The sequence below is a fragment of the Gymnoscopelus microlampas genome, assembly GCF_963454915.1.
Source record: "Gymnoscopelus microlampas genome assembly, chromosome: 18".
NCBI classification, from domain to species: domain Eukaryota; kingdom Metazoa; phylum Chordata; class Actinopteri; order Myctophiformes; family Myctophidae; genus Gymnoscopelus; species Gymnoscopelus microlampas.
Genome location: NC_139955.1, coordinates 43,085,514 through 43,105,480, shown reverse-complemented (window position 1 = coordinate 43,105,480; position 19,967 = coordinate 43,085,514). Strand labels below are relative to the sequence as shown.

Sequence of the window (19,967 nt, the reverse complement as noted above, 5' to 3'; positions counted from 1 at the left end):
ACCTTAGAACTGTGGCATATGAGGACAGCCGAGGGCACAATAGAGAGTATGCACATGGGTCACTTTTCCACCGGGACACCCCACCCCCCCCCTCATCTAGACTGAGTGGCAAAACACTGAGCAGCATGGAGCGTTGGAGTTTGGAAGCGCTCGTTGGAAATCACTCAACGGCCCTGCGTACCACCTGTTACTAATGTCACATAATGCAGGAGGCAGCAGGACGTTGCGTTATTCAAAACGAGCGCTTCCAAACTCTGACACTTAAGAGAAATAATCACCTGCACTGAATTTATGGACAGAAAGTAGCTCATAACATGTCTCTATGGTGGATCTTCTCGAAACAAAAACTTTGCAGATAGAAAAGAGGATATTTCAAGCTTTCCGTACACCTGCCATGTTGGTGAGTTTAACGTCGTTTAATACAATCAGACAGGACTTTTCTGTTTGGATGTATGGGGCTGTCAAGGCCAGAAAGTTGTTTTTTTTGCCACTCAGTAGGCGTTCCCGCATAACTTTCCGGGTACGATGATGTCACGCGCATAGCCTCTATACTGGAAGTCAGGGGGCCTTCAACGTTTTTCAGGCCGAGGACCCCTTAGCTGAGAGAGAGAGAGATGAAGCGGGGAAAACCCACTAAATCGTATAAAATGGTGTTGCAGAGAAGCACTATCATCAGTGTTGTGTGAATTAACTGTTCTTGTTTGTTTACACGTCATCTTTTCTATGTGTATTTTCAGACATTTAATCACTAAACCCTCAATACTTAGTAAACGTGACCTTTGGCTCTGTACTTTGCATGGTTTGCTCTCCCCCCCCCCCCCCTCCTCCAGCACCACACCTAATAGCTGATCTACATACTCACAACGCTTTATAAAGCTCAAAGCTTAGCCTTAGCTTTTTGCGCTGTCAGGAAGATGTCAGCAGTTTCTGCTTTCCACTGAAATGAGTGACAAATATGAGGTGAGGTTTGCTGGTGGACATGTACGTGAAAGAGAAGGAGACTAACCCACCACTACTGTAGTTTGTAACTGACCCACATGCGGTGGTGTAAAGTAACTAAGTACATTTACTCAAGTACTGTACTTAAAGGACGACTTCACCGATTTTCAACCTATCTTCATATAATTGGTCCTCACTTATGCTCATGATAAAACGGTACCATTTCTTTCTACTTGGTCTGTGTCTCATAGGAGGGCTGTGGACAGTCCAGAAACCCGTCTACCAGTGACATCATCGTTTGGCAGGATTTTTTTTCCCCAACAAGATTCCACATTTTTATTAACAGGAGAACAATGGCTTCTTTTATTGCATTGCAACTTTCCAGGAATAGAAAGCCTGGAATAGAAAGCTATTAGGTTGGATTCCCCATTGATGATGTCACTGGTAGACGGGAAAATATTGTACCATGTTATCATAAGTATTAGTGAGGACCAATTATATGAAGATAGGTTGAAAATCGGTGAAGTCGTCCTTTAAGTAAAATTTTCCGATACTTTACTGGTGTATTTCCAATTGTCTATACTTTTACTTCTACTCCTCTACACCTCAGAGGCAAATATTGTACTTTTACTCCAATTATTTGAAAACTTCAGCTACTATTTACTTTGCATATATAAATGATTACATTATAAAACATGAATTAACCACGTTAGCCCTATTTTATACCTAGGCTATTTAACCCATTAAGACCTGGAACTGTGTCATTTTTTGATTTGAGCTAAAAAGCATTATTTTACACTTTTGGCTATTCAAAAATAGATCTACAAGCTCATAGCGCGGCACAGAGTGCCGTGCAACGAGCTTGTAGATCTGCTATTTTTGAAAAATCGTGAAAATGTGTGCAAATCTTTGAATATATATATTTTTAAAGTGAACATTTTTAACTCAAATATTTGCTTCTGGGGGGTCCCTGGAACAAAATATTTTGATGGGGGTCAGCGGCCAAATACATATAATTTTGGGGGTTCTTGGCATGAAAAAGATTGAGCACCACTGATATAGAAACATACGTTTTCAGAAAACTGTTGAGATTTAGGAGACATGTAAAATCGGCTTCAGGTCTCAATGGGTTAAAAATAGCCGATCTACAAGCTTTGAAGTTTTGTTTCTTACGTTTGTTTTTCCTCAGCCACAAATGTACAGAATGTATATTTGGATAGCATGACAGATGTTGCATAGACACATGCAAGGTTCATTGATTGCCTGGTATCCTATGGTTTCAATTCAAGTGAATGTTATTTACTGTAGATAGCATGTTGTTTTGAGACAGATGCTAGGTTGTCTTTGAGAAGGCCCGGTGCCAGGTTGAAATGACTAAGGGTGCAGTTGAAAATTGTGAGGGTGCACACCGGTGGCGACGCGTGCGCGCGAAAATTTGGTTATTGTGTGGATTTTGGCAGTTTTTGGGCGTTTTTTTGTTACTTTATTTCGGTTTTAGGGTTAGGGTTAGGTTAGGCTTATGTTATTTAATTCTTATTTATGCCTGATTTTACCGTTTTTTTTATCAAAGGATTAATTATAAAAAAATTAAAAATAAGAATTTCCAAAACAAAATTAATTTTAAAACATAAACTGAGGACACAATTTGAAACTGAGGGTGCCAGGCCCCCTCAGGCACCCCTGTGGCGCCGGGCCCGGGCCCTACAACACAGTGCTAGTCTGCACTCTATGTGATTATTTATTTACCTTGTTTATTGACTACAGTTAAATAAACACTTGTAAGTCGCTCTGGATAAGAGCGTACCTGCTGAATGTGTAAATTGTAATTGTAACTGACCATGTGTGGTTTAGTGGCTCAATAAGATGTCACCCTCCACCTCTTGTGTATTCGTTCTGTCAGTAGGATGTTTTGTCTGATCTGATCAGTGGTGATAAATAGGGAAGCCTTGGAACTATCAGAGTTTGGTGGGCATGCAGACAGGCACTGTGGAAGATGCTGTGGATTATAGATTGAATTGTTAACACCAGAGATTGTACAAATGGAACCAAATGGACTCCTAAGGGTCCAGTTTAGAGGCTGGATAAAAAAAAATCACGATTTTACTTGACGATTCATTGTCACACGAATAATTGCAATTTCATTGTGTTTTTGGCATTGCACATTAGAACATATCAATAAAACATCTGTTTGCCGTAGAGCAGTGGTTCTCAAACTTTTTCATGTCAAGGACCCCCAAAATGACACTTATTAGCCCGCGGACCCCCATTTCAAAAGATATGCCAGGGACCCCCATAAGAGAAGATTTCTTACGGCTCTAGCAGTGATTCTCAACAATTTTAATTTCAAGGACCCCCAGTTTGACATGCATCAGGGCTACAGACCCCCCATTTAATGGCATTTCTATCACTTGGACCGCAATTTATATTGTGAAATCTATGTCAATTTAACTCTGAGAGTGTACAAATGGAACCAAATGGATTGTACCCATAAGGGTCCATTTGGTGCCTAATCTATCATTTAGCTGGGGACCCCCTGGAACTCCCTCAAGGACCCCTGGGGGTCCCCGGACCCCACTTTGAGAACCAATGCCGTAGAGGCTTCGTAAACAAAAACTGCAAAGGGCAGATGTGACAAATAACTTACAATGACCAATACCAATAATTAGCTGATAAATCGCTGATCTATCTCCCAGCGTGTAAACACGTTGTGAGCTTGTAGGTCGCCTGTTTCCACTATTTTTTTTGAAAATGATTGAAAATGTATGAAACCTTTTTCAACATGGAAACGATTATTACGATTACGCAAAAATAGTTGCGATTAGGCGATCACGTAATAATTGTGACAGGCCTGGATACAAACTGATGACTCCTCAACTATGTTTTTAGGTTGTCTAGAACAGTGGTTCCCAACCAGTGATCCGGGGACCACCAGTGGTCCTTGAGGGGGTTCCAGGTGGTCCCCAGGTAAACGAGGGAGAGTTGGATAGATTTTTAACTCTTGACAGCGTAAAATGAAACCAAATAGACCCTTATAGATCTTCAACTCTTAAGAGTTTAAAATGAAACCAAATGGACTCTTATAGATCTTCAACTCTTGAGAGTTTAAAATGAAACAAAATAGACCCTTATAGATCTTCAACTCTTGAGAGTGTAAAATGAAACCAAATGGACCCTTACGGGTCCATTTGGTTTCATTTTACGCTCTCTAGAGTTAAATTATTGTTAAACATCTGCATTACTTAATGAAAGAATTCGTTATTTTGATCAACCTTTGCCTGCTATATCTCCTATGGTACCACATCAATACAGCATGGAATACACTACAGCAAGTTTAGGGTCTGAGAGGCTAAATCTCGTCAAACGGCAGTCCGTGGCTCAAATGTGCAAATAAATAACGGACCTTGATATGAAAAGGGTTGAAAACCACTGGTCTAGAAGGTTGAAGGAGCACACAGAGTCACAGAGAAAGGCTTTGTTGGATGTACAGTAGTCACCCTGATGGGCCTTTATCTCACAGCGAGCCAATTATACCCAAGGCAGGCAAATGTATGCAAAATGTCTCGAAACCCAAAGCTGTGTAACATTATTGTATATAGACAGACAGACAGACAGACCTGTGTTAATCCAGAGGACATTTCAAAAGATTACTGAAATTGCATGTATTTACTGCAATAAAGAGGCTATGCGTGTGTCATCGTTGTACCAGGAAGTTATGCGTGAACGCCAAATGAGTGTCAAAAAACTACTTTCTGGCCTTGACAGCCCACACATCCAAACAGAAAAGTCCTATCTGATTGTATTAAAGGAGGAGTTCACCCAAAAAAAGGACTTATTTTCTATCAATTACACACCCCATGAAGCCTTGATTTCATGGATTTATTCTTGTTTTTGTGGCATTCCTAAGACAATACTTTGATGACTGTGTGTATTTCCGGTAGGAGACACAAATAATCTACTTTGTGTAGGAGACTGGAATCAAATTTAGCTTAGGAATGCGACAAAAACAAAAAAATAATCCATGGATTCAAGGCTTCATAGGGTGTGCAATTGATAGAAAATAAGTCATTTTTTGGGTGAACTCCTCCTTTAAACGACATGGCAGCTGTATGGAAAGCTTGGATTATCCTCTTTCTATCTGCAACGTTTTTGTTTCATAAAAATCCAGTCCGTAGAGACATGTTATGAGATACTTTCTGTCAGCAGGTGATTATTTTTCTAAGTGTCAGATTTTGGAAGCGCTCGTTTTCAATAACCAAACGTCTTGCATTATGTGCAATGTAGAAACGGGTGGTACTGTATGCAGGATCGTTTCCAACGAGCGCTTCCAAACTCCAACGCTCCCTCCATGCTGCTCAATGTTTTGCCACTCACTCAGTCTAGATGAGGGGGGGGGGGGGGGTGTCCCGGTGGAAAAGTGACCCATGTGCATACTCTCTATTTCCAGTGCTTTCTGATGAAATGGCCTGTAACCTGCAGCTTTACTTGTCAGAGGTAATTTTAAAGCCAGGGGAAAATTTGTTTATCCCATTAAGACCTGAGGCGATTCTTTAAAAAAAATCTAAATCATAACAGTTTTTGGAAAAAAATCAAAAACATTTTTTTCCCCAGGATTTTTCAAAAATAGCAGATATACAAGCTCATAGCGCGGCACTCGGTGCCGCGCTATGAGCTTGTAGATCTGCTATTTTTGAATAGCCGAAGAAATCTAAAGTGACACAGATGCGTTCCAGGTCTTAATGGAACGACATTTTGAAACAATGGAGATTAAATATGTAACGTGTGCTTATGGCTACTGGCAGGACTTTCCTGAAGCCAGCGGAACTCTCACAGGTGTTAATTCTGATTGTGTGGATAACTGTAGGCTATAATTTCATAGTTTTTATATTTGGAGTCTAATTAACACTGAAGCATTGTGAAATTGGGACCCAGGTTGCACAACAACACACGTGAACAAATGCCTCATTAACCGCACTGCAGACAAAAATAATGTGCAATAATCACTGACCCAAAAAGTTTGTTGTTTAAAAATGAGCCCATGGGAATATTAGAAGCTGAGCGCCACGTCAGTTCTGACGTCAGTTCTGACACATTATCTGACGTACGGACACACACACACACACACACACACACACACACACACACACACACACACTGGCACTGCACGCACGCACGCACGCACGCACGCACGCACGCACGCACGCACGCACACACACACACACACACACACACACACACACACACACACACACACACACACACACACACACACACACACACACACACACACACACACACACACACACACACACACACACACACACACAGAGTCGGGTGAAAGGTTGCCCTGTGGCAGGTCAAGGGTCAGTTCTATTCCCAATACTAGGATGTAACTCTACTCTCGTACACGTCTCTGGTCTTGTCTGATCTCCTTGTTAGTGCTGGTCCAGCAGTCACGCAAGCCTTAGGGATCCACTCAGTGGTGGATTTACTTACTGTAGAACGTTTCTGTCTTCACTTTACTTTCTGTACTTGTACACAATTAGAGAATGTAGAAGAATTGTTATTTCGATCAACGTTTGCCTGTTACAGTATCTCTCCTATTGGTACCAACATTAATTCAGCATGGATTTGTGGACAAAATCTTATCCAACGATAACAAAATATTCTACGCTTTGGGTTCTGAGCGGCTAAATCTCATCAAACAGTGGCTCAAATGCCGAATAAATAATGGACCTTGATATGAAAAGGACCACTGTGCTAATCAATCAGCTAACAGGATTAACTGGAGTACAAAGGACCCCAATGGAAACGAGCCATAGTGCTTTCTTGGGTTTAACCTGAGGCGATATATATATATTTTTTTCAATATCCTAAGTTTTTTGAAAAAATAAAATAAAATCACGATTTTCAAAAATAGCAGATCTACAAGCTCAAAGCGCGGCACCGAGTGCCGCGCTTTGAGCTTGTAGATCTGCTATTTTTGAATAGCCAAAGAAGTCACAGATGCGTTCGTTAAAATCCTCTTAACAGACCTTGTATGGAACTGTACTTCCCTGCGCTTGTCTTTGCACACTGTTAATAAAGTATTCAATCAAGTATTCAGTCACCTCCTCAATCAGATCTTCAGGCACCAATCAGCCAACTAGGCTTCAACAGGCCACTCCCCCATAACAGCATCTTCCTGTGCAGATAAACAAAAGAATATGTAATTAAAGGTATAGGGTAAGTGATTTGCTTTGGTTAAAATAAGTGTTAAATAGCTCTATATTCTGATAGTACTCATTGCTATAGAGTGTTTGTTCAGTAAAAGGAGTCTCCTTGTCTCTCTAGCTCTTTATTAAACATAAAATGCATTTTCGTTTCAGTTTCATTTTCAATTTTATCCAATCAGGATAGAGAACTCAATCAGGATATAGATTAAACAAGTGAAATTGGAAGTGATGACACTAAGAAATGAGAACTGGAACACTATAAAAATGAAGCTTAAAAATGGGTACTTTCTCCTGATTGGCTGATATTTTGACACCTAATGTATTTTCTGTTTATTAAAGAGCTGGAGAGACGGGGAGACTCCTGTTACTGAACAAACACTCTATAGCAATGATTACTATCAGAATATAGTGCTTTAACCTTTTAACAAAATACTTTTTGTTTTGACCAAAAAATATCACTTACCCTACCTTTAAAGAGATTCCATGCAGTCAACAGAATGTGCACCTTCTGTGTGACTGTGGAATCTATGTAACGCTTACAAGCATACATCGTTTTCTGTCCGGTGCAAACCTATTATATTATGTCCAAAACTGTTACTTTTCAGGATTCAAATTTCAAAAATGGCAAAAGTAGCAGATCGACAAGCTCAAAGGTTTCGAGCGTGCGGATCTGATGCTTTTGTGTGACGATGTAGTATGATCAAGTGGGCGTTAATTTACGAAAAAAGGCAATAAGTTAGAATTTGGACATGAGAGGTTTCTGCCTGACAGCGACAAAATACATTTCAATATATACTGTACAGCATATACTGCTGAACATAGAGGAGAATTAGTCTGTAAGAGGCTGCTGTGTGAAACATGTTTTTTTAAAACTCTGAACAGATGCAGATGAATCTGATTTCAGATCAACACTGAGTGCATCTCAATCCAAGCCTGTCAGTCTTCATGTGACATGATGTGACACATCGTATTGCCATGTTGTGAGCTTGTAGCTTGGCTATTTACAGTGTAGTAAAATAGCCAGTGTAGTAAAAAAGTAGTTTGAGAGCCAGTGGTGAGTCACCACTGGTTCTCAAATTACTTTTTTAATTCATGGACCCATAGTTTAGCATGCATTACAGGCCACAGACCCCCATACCTCTTGGAGTTACAGACCTGTAAGGGTCCAATTGGTTGCTAAAATATCATTACTTTAGCTGGGGGACCCCTGGGGGTCCCACAGACCCTACTTTGAGAACCAGTGCTCTATACACAACTCCCTCTGAAGTGTGTTATTGTCTGTAAACCCTGTCCACATGCTCCTCACATCATATTTACTGTGGAACTGCTGCTCCTCCACTTTGTCCTTGTACTCCCGCCGGGCGATATGATCACTTTAGGTTTCTTTGGCTATTCAAAAATAGCAGATATACAAGCTCATAGCTATGCGCTTGTAGATCTGCTATTTTAGAAAAATCTTGAACATTTTTTTTTTCTTTTTCAAAAAAACTGTTAGGATTTAGATTGTTTTAAAGAATTGCCTCAGGTTTTAATGGGTTAAGAAAATACATTATGGAATGGTAAAAAAAAACAAGTATAAAATGGTCTGTGCTTCAGTACAGGAAATCTGCTGGGGGATGGGCGTGCCCTAATTTCAAACGGTATCACTGGTCATTATTTTGTGTTGAGAAGTCTCTATGTCTGGATGGAGGATGATGATAATACATCTTCCTGGAAAGGATTAGAGTTGTTAACCCCTGTACTGTACAAATGAAGGATTTCCTCCTGATGGAGGGTCATATTTCATATGACCCGTATATGACCCTTATTGCACATTCTGTGCCCCGGGAACCTTGGGCTCTTTTGTTCATCCATACTGTATGGGAATGTCCCGGGATTCTGGGGTTCTGGGGAAATGTTTTAGGGACTTTAACGGACTTGGATGGAAGTACAACTGCCAATGGACCCGTTTGTACATCTTTTCAATGGGTCTTCAACGTTTTCAGGCCAAGGACCCCCTAGCTGAGAGAGTGAGAGGAAGCAGGGACCCCCCTCTATATCGTATAAAATTGTGTTTCAGATTCAACATTTTTTGTTTTACGTGGTCAGCTCTTTTTTCCCTCTACACCTATGCCTCTTTGCCAAAAATAGCCGATCTACAAGCTCACAACGCCTCGCAGCGCGAGGCGTTGTGAGCTTGTAGATCGGCTATTTTTGATTAAAGTTCTCCTCAGAAAAGGGATGCTAGGGTTCAAGTGGTTAAGGTAAAATAAAAAATCATATCACACAAAGATTTGGCGGACCCCCTGTTGTAGACCCCTGCTCTGAGTGCCGCACTACGAGCTTGTAGATCTGCTATTTTTGAAAAATCAAGAACATTTGTGCAAATCTTTGAATATTATATTTTTAAAGCGAACATTTGTAATTCAAATCTTTGCTTCTGGGGGGTCCCTGGAACAACATATTTTGAGTTGGGGGTCCGCGGTCAAATACATATAATTTTGGGGGTCCTTGACATGAAACAGTTTGAGCACCACTGCCATAACAACATACGCTTTTACAAAGAACTGTTAGGATTTAGAAGACATTTTGTAGAGTCGGAACCTTAGTGGATTAACCATGCTCAACAGAGCACAATGTCACACTGTGGACAAACCTGATATCAGATCTGAACGATCTGCTGACTCCATGATGATTTGGATGTGTTGTGTGAATGTGTGGAAGGAGGGCGGGGGGGGGGGGATTGGGGGATGAAGAGTGGGAAAATGGAGAAGGGGGGGGGGGGTACTGAGTTCAATTATGATGGTTCTGTACTTGAAACGCATATTTGTTTATATACGTAAAAATCAATACAAATGTAATAACGAAAAGAAAAAAAATCAATACATTTAATCGAGTAAATTCTTAACGGCAGTTAACCCATTTAGGGCGGGAACCCCTATTTGTAACTATACCTTTCAGGACGGGAACCCCTTTTTAGGGTTGTTGTTGCTATATGTACAGTATATAGCAACATACATTTTTTGTAATTCTTTTAATAAATATTTGAAGTTTTTCAGAAAGTTATAGGTCAGTATTTTTTTTATTTTTTTTATTTTTTATAGGTCAGTATTCAGAAGGCGTTTTTAGAATCGGCCTAAATGGGTAGATCTGCTACTTTTGATGCTTTTTTGTGACGCTGTAGTATGATGAAGTAGGGCGTTAAATTACGAAAAGACAACAAAAAGTAAAGATATGATATAGGGTTTGAGTGGCTGTTCAGAAAACTGGAGAGCTGTGCTTGGTTTTTGGAGGAAGGTGAAGGGTGTCTGTCTGTCTGTCTGTCTGTCTGTCTGTCTGTCTGTCTGTCTGTCTGTCTGTCTGTCTGTCGTAAGCTGATACTAGTTCTGTATGTGAATCGTCGGGGAGTCTGGGTTGTGATGTAGGTTGAGGTGAAAGCCCTTAAAGGCCTGAAGGCCTGATGTCACCACAGTATTTATAAAGACACCCACGGTGTCACTGCTTGTGTCGGTAGAGCCGTGGTGGTGTGTCAAAGTGGGTGCCTGCCTGCCTGCCTGCCTGCCTGCCTGCCTGCCTGCCTGCCTGCCTGCCTGCCTGCCTGCCTGCCTGCCGCAGCACCCTATAGAGCGGAGGTTCCCAACCACCGCTGTTATTATTATTAGTTATTATTTTAAACAAAGCCCAATCATTATTTCTATCCAACTGCGCATATCTAGCATTAACATATCACAAAACAAATACGTTTTGATCAAATAGTGTTCAGTCAGAAGTCTGAAGTCAGAATCAGTTTTATTGTCACTTCCACAATACACACTAGGCATACAGGGGAGAAAAATACCGTAAGTGTTATTATTTTCGGTGCGTGAGGCCCACGCACACCAAAGTATAATTTCTCCATAGCAGCATAGTAGAAAGAACAGATCTCACAACGCATTGCATCAGGGGGGGGGCGTTCTTTACCTTGTAGATCAGTTCTCCCGCCGTAACGTCTCTTTGCTGCGACTGACCGCGACTCATTTTCGCGGTAGTTGCAGAAATGATAGAAAAAAAGATGAAGAAGAAGTTCAGCAGTAACAAACTTCTTCACTGGGGGGCCACCAAGGCAGATAAAAAGGCCAAATGAAGGTGTTGGCGCTAAGGAAAATAAAAAGTCACCATTTTGCTGCGTGTGTGTGTTGGAGGAAGCTTATGCAGACACCTGTCAAAACTGATGAGCAACCACCACCTACGTTCGCTGTCAGCGGAGCTCCTGGGCCCCAGATGTATAGTGGTGATAACGTGTGATAATGCCCAGCCTGACTCCCACTCCTGCTTCCAGGATGCCTCCATCCCTGCATCCTCAGGGATAGAACTTAGTCTCTTGTGTATGTATGGGTGGCGGGACTTGAGTCTGTTTGGATGCCAGCACTGTGGTAGTGGTGTCAGGCAGATTATGCCAGTCATGTTTCTGGGCTTTTCTTGCCAGGGCCCAGGGGAGCACCCTTTCAATCATCAAAAATAGCTGATCTACGATCTCACAACTTGAGCTTGTAGATCAAAAAATCACACCCAGTGTGAAGTGGGCGGTGTGTGGTCATCACAACATGACTCACTTAAAAAAACACATAAATGTGTTTTTTTTAAGTCCATACTGCTATTCATAGGGCTGCACATGTGTCATGTGTTTCGCTAGCCAATCACAGTCCTGAATTTGCAAAGTCAGCCAATCACATTACAGCTAGTGGTGATGACACTAGCTGTAATGTGATTGGCTGACTTTGCAAAAGTATAGATTTGCATTGACTGTGGAAGGGTTAGGGTTGTAGACTGCGTTGTAGACTATTGGCCTACAACGCAGGCCAATAGTCCTACTATTGGCATTTTTGGGGCGGTTACACCGCCCCAAAAATGCCAAAATAGGGAAAAAAATTCCCCCCAAAATGTGTCAAATGGTATTCATAAGTTAACGTAATCGTAATCCTAACAATTGTGATGTATTCATAAGTATAGTAATAAAAACGTATGTGTGTGTTCTGCTATTTTTGAAAAATCGTGATTTTTTTTTTCTTTCAAAAAAACGTTAGGACACACACACACACGTATGTGTGTGTGTGTGTGTGTGTGTGTGTGTGTGTGTGTGTGTGTGTGTGTGTGTGTGTGGGGAGGGTGGGGATGGGGGAGGCTGGCCCCCCAGCAGCTGTGTGTCGCCCAGCAGTCTGCCCCGCTGTAACCTGATAGGGCCATGTGACCCACTGACAGACCAACCAGCTCCGCCCAGGAGCGCACACACACACACACACTCACACAATTTTATGATTACCATTTTTTATTTTTATTTTTGCCATTTTTAACCCTGACCCTAAAGCCAGAAATAGCGGATCTAGTGTACAAGCTCACAAATCGCACTGTGATGCTTTGTGAGCTTGTAGATCCGGTATTTTCACTGCTTTTGTGTGACACTCTTGTATGATGAATTACGGCATTAATTTATGAAGAAAAAAACACATATAAAGTTGAAATATGTTCACAATAGCGTCCACATGATTGTGTGTTTCCAATCTCCTTTTGTGTATGTTTTGCTTCCCGTTATCCACACAGACAATAGCTAAGCTAAGGCTAAACTGGCGCTTTTGCGGAGCGTATATCTCGGCCAGGCTGGGTTGCCTACCCCAGAACTGTTTAGTTCGGGGGTTGCAGCCACCAGGACCAGAGGAAGCTGTGTGTGTGTGTGTGTGTGTGTGTGTGTGTGTTTGTATTAGTATACTTGCGAGGACCAAGTATAGGAGAAATCGAAGAAATATACATTGTGAGGACCGTTTTCCTGGTCCTCACAAGAAAATGGTTGTTTTATAGTTAAAAAAAAAACATTTTTAGAGATACGTTTACAATTAGAAAAACATTCAGGTTAGGATTAGACATTTAGAGGTTAGGTTTAGGGATTGGAATTAGAGTTAAACATGATTTATACATAGTTGCGCGCCAGTGTCATGCACCGAAAAATAGCCGATCTACAAGCTCACAACGCGTCGCAGCGCGACGCGTTGTGAGCTTGTAGATCTGCTGTTTTTTCGGCTTTAGGCATACGGTTAAAAATGTCAAAATATATGTATTTTTACATGACATTCATAACATGGCTGTCCTAAAGCGTTGATGTCCTCACAAGTATAGTAATACAAACCTGTGTGTGTGCGCGTGCAAGTGCACGTGCGCTTGTGCGTGTGTGCGTGTGTGCGTGTGTGCGTGTGTGCGTGTGTGCGTGTGTGTGTGTGTGTGTGTGTGTGTGTGTGTGTGTGTGTATTTTTATAATAGGTGGTTGATTCATACTGTATTTTTAAGTCTGGGTCTCTGGAAGACACCAAAATATGCATGTATCTTTAGGGTAATGAGCTGAAAATGGTGGGAATGGGAACCCTGCGGTCTTAGGATGATTAGGATCCTGACGTGTACATGCAGATACCGTACAGTAGAGGTCAGCGTGTTGCAGTGATCACCTTGTTTAACCCATGAAGACCTGAGACCGATTCTACGAAATGTCTTCTAAATCCTTTTTTTCTTTTTTTTTCTTTTAAACCTATGTTGCTGCCAGTGTTTCTCAAACTTTTTTCATGTCAAGGACCCCCAAAATTGCATGTATTTGGCCGTGGACCCCCATCTCGAAATATCTTGTTCCAGGGACCCCCCAGAAGCAAAGAAATTTGAGTTCAAAATGTTCGCTTTAAAACAATATATATATTCCAAGATTTGCACACATTTTCACGATTTCTCAAAAATAGGCGCTACGAGCTTGTAGATCTGCTATTTTTGAATAGCCCAAAGTGTAAAATAATGCTTTTTTAACTCAAATCTAAAAATGACACACAGAACAGACGCGTTCCTGGTCGTAATGGGTTAAGTCGCTCCATAGCGGGGTTTTGAAAATGAAATGGCACTGATGGGCCTGTCAGCCCCGTCACTTTCCCCCCCGGCCCCTGGGTGCCCCTTCGGGGACCCCTGGGGGTCTTCAGGGCTCATGTTAACACGGCACTTTTGATGTCCCCCTCCCCACCTCATGTAATCTGAGCTGACAGGCTGACAGGCTGAGGGAGAATCCGGCTCCTGTTGGCTGAAGACAGTATAGACAGTAGACAGCATGGGCTCAGCCACGCCCCCAAATACAGCCTTTTAGCTCAGGGGTTCTCAAACCGTTTTCATGTCAAGGACCCCTCAAAAATGATTTGTATTTGGCCGTGGACCCCCCCATCTGAAAATGTTTGCTCAGGTCTAAATTTGCATTTAAACAAAATGCAAACAAAAACATTATTAGTAAGAGCTTTTAATAGGGAGAGAAAACCCCCCCCCCCCCCAGAGCTCTGCTATTTTTGAATAGCCAAAGTATAAAATAATGCTTTTTAGCTCAAATCAAAAAAGATGCGTCACAGATGCGTCCCAGGTCTTAATGGGTTAAAGATGGAGCCCATTCGCCTGATTGGCTGACCGCAGACCGCAGGCTGACCGCAGGCAGATATACAAGCTCTGCCGCGCTATGAGCTTGTAGATCTGCTATTTTTGAAAAATCTTGAGAATTTTTATTTTATTTTATTTTTTCAAAACACTGTTTAGGATATAGAAAACATTTTAAAGAATCGCCTCAGGTCTTCATGGGTTAATGGTTTAAGTGGTTAAAAGCTAACTGATGTTCTTCTTCACAGGCCTGTCTGATTAAACACACCTCATCATGGACACAGGTATGTTACAGTCTATTTATACAGTATCCACATTGTCGGGCGGAAACTTTGTATCATTGGAAGCAAACAAACACAGACACAAATTTCAGATCTACAAGCTCACACAATGTGTTGCTTCGCGGCGCATTGTGATGCGTCATCAATTTATGATAAAACATAAATATGTGAATACAAGGTTTCTGCCTGACAGCAACAATATGTGACCTGTTTGCTTGTGTGTGTGTGTGTGTGTGTGTGTGTGTGTGTGTGTGTGTGTGTGTGTGTGTGTGCGCGCACGCATCCGTGCACTCGTGTGTGTATATGTTGCATGCCAGCTTGTAACATTAAAGACAATGGATTAGTAGTTGATGTAGGCTAAGGCTTCATAATTCCATATTAAAATGCTTGGCTTTGTGTGTGTGTGTGTGTGTGTGTGTGTGTGTGTGTGTGTGTGTGTGTGTGTGTGTGTGTGTGTGTGTGTGTGTGTGTGTGTGTGTGTGTGTGTGTGTGTGTGTGTGTGTGTGTGTGTGTGTGTGTGTGTGTGTGTGTGTGTGTGTGTGTGTGTGTGTGTGCGTGCGTGCGTGTGTAGCTAGATAGACCTTTATTGATCTCGAGCAGTTGCAGCTCAAGTATGCACCATGTGTTCTCTGATGGTTAAAGTGGTGAACAGTTGAAGCTCTAGAATGCGCCATGTGTTTTCTGATGGTTTACTGTAAGTGGTGAACAGTTGCAGCTCTAGGATGTACTATGTGTTTTCAGATGGTTTAAGTGGTGAACAGTTGCAGCTCAAGTATGCACACCATAATGTCCTCTGATGGTTTGCAGAAATGTGGCGTTCCTACGGCGTGTCGGAGGGCCAGAGGAACGGAGACTCCTCCCTCTCTCCATCGTCATCTAGCTCCCTGGCGGCCAAGGGCTTCCGCAGCGTTCGGCCCATCCTGCACAGGAAGACGCCGCCCGAATCGGTACGAATGCCTGAGGCTGCATTATGATTATTTTGATCATTATTGAGATCATGATTTTTTTATTACATTTTTTTGTCTTTGTCTGAGATTAGTGACAGAAATATTTTTCACTTAAAGGGGCTACACCATGAATTAAAAAAAAATATATTATATATAAATATTGCCCCCTAATACGTTTTAAACAGGTTGTAAGCCTAAAAAACATCCAGATATTTTTTCTCACAATCTGACTGTCTGTCATTCCAAGCTTTTTCAGCTGCAATACCAAAACGTCCTATTGGGCATGGGGGAGCTACTGAGCAATTCTGTCTGGCCATCATCAATGCAAAATCAGGGCAAGTGACATCACTTGCCCTGCCATTCTGAAATGGCCTGTTCAGACACGCCCATTCAGGAAATCCATGAAATGAGCATGAATGACTTAATGTTAAAAAAAAATATTTTTTTGGGTACAAGAGACACTGGGGAGCCCAAAAAATACTAAAAACCTAAAAAAATATGAAATTCATGGTGTAGCCCCTTTAAACATAACACCACTTTCACTGTCATGTTGTACTACTGTACATCCCTGCTAATGTAGGTATGTTTTAAATCAAAATAAAATTGGTCTTCTGTCCTTATTCACCTAAATTCTCTGCATCTCAGAAATACCTAAATTAAACTAACAGGGCACTACTTTCACTTATACAAACAGTATTTATGTGTTAAGTAGCAGATGTACACAATGTAAAAGGAGAATTTGGGCTTTTACTCCATTCATTGAGCACATTTTATCTGATATTCTTCATAGTAAATACCCGTTCTACAAGCTGACAATGCGTTGCAAGCTGCTTGTACAGACATAATTGAAAATTGTGGTGAATCGGGAATTGTTTCGATCATTGACGGACGGTTGACACCAAGAAACAAAATGGATTGAAATGGTGACATTGCTAAAGATCCTCCTCCTCTCAATTCACGTCTCATCTGAAATGTTCTGGCTTTCTCCGACGCTTAATATATACTCCGTCGCTCTGCAATGTTGCTTGGCGAAAATAGGTGATCTACAAGCTCACAACGTGTCTCAATGCATGTACTGTATAAATCAGGCTTCGATCTCCTCTCTCTCTCTCTCTCTCTCTCTCTCTTTCTCTTTCTCTTTCTCTTTCTCTTTCTCTCTCTTTCTCTTTCTCTTTCTCTCTCTCTCTCTCTCTCTCTCTCTCTCTCTCTCTCTCTCTCTCTCTCTCTCTCTCTCTCTCTCTCTCCCCCCCACACAGATGAACGGGAGCCAGTCGTCCATCTCTCCGTTCTCCTCCCCTCCTCCCCCGCTCCTCCTCCCCTCCCCGCCGTCTCCCGGCTCCCGCTCCTTCCGGGGCATCCCCTCCTCCTCCTCCTTCCCCCCCAACATCCCTCCTTCCTCCTCCTCTCTGTCGTCCTTCCATCATCCCTCCATCCCTGCTTCCTCCTCGTTATCCTCCTCCACTTCTCCTGGCTTAGGAATCAGACACAGTTTGAGTACAGGTGAGCAGACGCACGCACACACACACACAAGCCACGCACGCACACACACACACAAGCCACGCACGCACACACACACACACACACACACACAAGCCACACACGCACGCACGCAAGCCATGCACGCACGCACACACACACACAGAAGCCACGCACGCACGCACACACACAAGCCACGCACGCACACACACACACAAGCCACGCACGCACACACACACACAAGCCATGCACGCACACACACACACAACCCACGCACGCACGCACACACACAAGCCACGAACGCACACACACACGCAAGCCACACACGCACGCACGCACACACACAAGCCACGCACGCACACACACACGCAAGCAAGCCACACACGCACGCACACACGCACGCACACACACACGCACGCACACACGCACGCACACACACAAGCCACGAACGCACGCACACACACAAGCCACACACGCACGCACATACACAAGCCATGAACGCACACACACACACAAGCCACGAACGCACACACACACACAAGCCACGCACGCACACACACACACACACACACACAAGCCACGCACGCACACACACAGGCAAGCCACACTCGCACGCACGCACGAGCGCGCGCGCGTGTGTGTGTGTACAAGCTTCACAAGCTTCCTTCATTTATTAGTATCATTTGTAAAATCTGTGTAAGGAAGAGGCCCAATTTATTTCCAATATGGCCGCTGTGCATAGAGTTCCCAAGACAAAAAGAAAAGACACGCCATCTCCGGCTTACTTCCTGTAGACCAGGGGTCTTCAACGTTTTCAGGCCAAGGACCCCCTAGCTGAGAGAGAGATGAAGCAGGGACCCCCTCTAGATTGTATAAAATTGTGTTTCAGATAAACATTTGCTGCTCTTTTTTCCCTCTACACCTATAACTCTTTGCCAAAAATAGCCGATCTACAAGCTCACAACGCCTCGCAGAGCGAGGCGTTGTGAGCTTGTTGTGACCCCCTGTTTGAAGACCCCTGCTGTAGACGGACACCTTTTTAGGAGATCGGAAGCAGGTTGGAGTCTATTCAACCCAATGGAAGAGTGAACGTGAACGTGGACTTAATAGACTTAAAAAACAATGTTTTATTTGATATGGCCTTTCTTTCCGTGGCATTTTGGCCTTTTGTTTGTCAAAAACACCCAAAAGAAGGAGAACAAAATCTAAATCCAGGCCTGGTTGGTTACTGACTTACAATGTGTGAGAGGAAAAGGGTAGAGGAGCAAGAAAGTAAAAAGTGTTTAGCATCCAGTGATCTCTCTAATCTCTCTGCCAACACAGCCAGATTAACTGAGCTAATCTGGTGTGTGTGTGTGTGTGTGTGTGTGTGTGTGTGTGTGTGTGTGTGTGTGTGCGTGCGTGTGTGCGTGTGCGCGTGTGTGCGTGCGTGCGTGTGCGTGCAGGGGATTAAAGTTCTCAGTCACCACGACTGCATGCTTTCAGTCATTTGGATTCCACACAGTCATCGTGTCTTTCTCTTGGCGTTATCTCCAAAGGATGGTTTTGTTGTGTGCAGGACAGGTGTCACACACTGAAAATAGCGGATCTGCAAGCTCACAACGCGGCGCGCCGATCCGCTATTTGCAGTGCAATGCATGCCACACAACCATGTATAAATCACACATATAATACTGCCGTGGGTGGTGTGTCTGGTGTCTTTGCCTGAAGCCTAATTTATGCTACAAGCTCACAACGTGTCACGTCCCGTGTTTTCTTATGGGGGAAATTATTAATGAAGCGATTAATATGGCAAATATTCAATGGGAACAGGCTAAGGCAGAATGGTTTAGGCGCATATCACATATAGGCTCTAATGTAGTGGTTCCCAAACTGGGGGTTATTTTTTTTGGGGGGGGGGGGGGTCCCCAGATGATTGGCTTAATCCATTAACATATTGATTGCCAAGATATTAAACATAGTTTTCTATCCCTTTGCCAGCGTATAATAGGCTCTATGCACAGCAGCCATATTGGACAGAAATTGGGCCCCTTCCTTGCTTCCTTCACAGGTGTTACCAATGACACTAATGAAGGCTCTGGTCCATTTAGTGTAGCACAGTGGTTCTCATTTTAATTTCAAGGACCCCCATAACTCTGAGAGTGTACAAATGGAACCAAATGGACCCGGGAGGGTCCATTTGGTTCCATTTGTACACTCTCAGAGTTACACCCTCTCAAGGAACCATGAGGGTCCCTGGACCACACTTTGAGACCCACTAGTATTTCTAGTGAGCCAACATGCACAATATCAGCACCCTGACTCTGTTTGACCAGAATGGAACAGAGCCTTCATTAGTATCATTGTATCAATTTTTCTCCAATATGGCTGCTGTGCATAGAGCCTATTACCTCAATCCGATGATATTTCAGAATCAGAATCAGAATTTGAAACGCCGTGGAACCGACATTGTGTCCCAAAAACACAAACAAAATAGTCCCCGTGGGTTAGCGGAGGGATCTGTGTATCCATAGGAACGACAACGTTCCAACCGCGATCCGCCATTTTGGGGCTTCGGCCCGATGAAAACTAGTGGTTTTCAATGCAAAAAAAAGAAACCGAGTTACAGCTGTTTTTCTGAAAATCCCAAACAGGAAGCGGATGGCTTCCTGTTTTTTTGGAACGACGTCACACCCACATTCTATTTCTCTGAATGACGATCGATCATTCCAAAG

General features: G+C 42.8%; 1 protein-coding gene across 1 annotated transcript in view; it reads left to right on the top strand.

Moving 5' to 3' along the window:
- LOC311034070 (uncharacterized protein) overlaps positions 1–19,967 on the top strand; it is a gene marked incomplete at its 3' end in the record, with an annotated part of 72,300 nt that overhangs the window by 2,759 nt on the left and 49,574 nt on the right. Inside the window, exons 2-4 of the mRNA XM_084041810.1 lie at positions 14,798–14,833; positions 15,638–15,777; positions 17,034–17,277. Of these exons, the coding sequence (XP_083897936.1) occupies positions 14,824–14,833; positions 15,638–15,777; positions 17,034–17,277 (394 nt within the window). The 5' untranslated portion in view covers positions 14,798–14,823. The remainder of the gene's footprint in view (positions 1–14,797; positions 14,834–15,637; positions 15,778–17,033; positions 17,278–19,967) is intronic.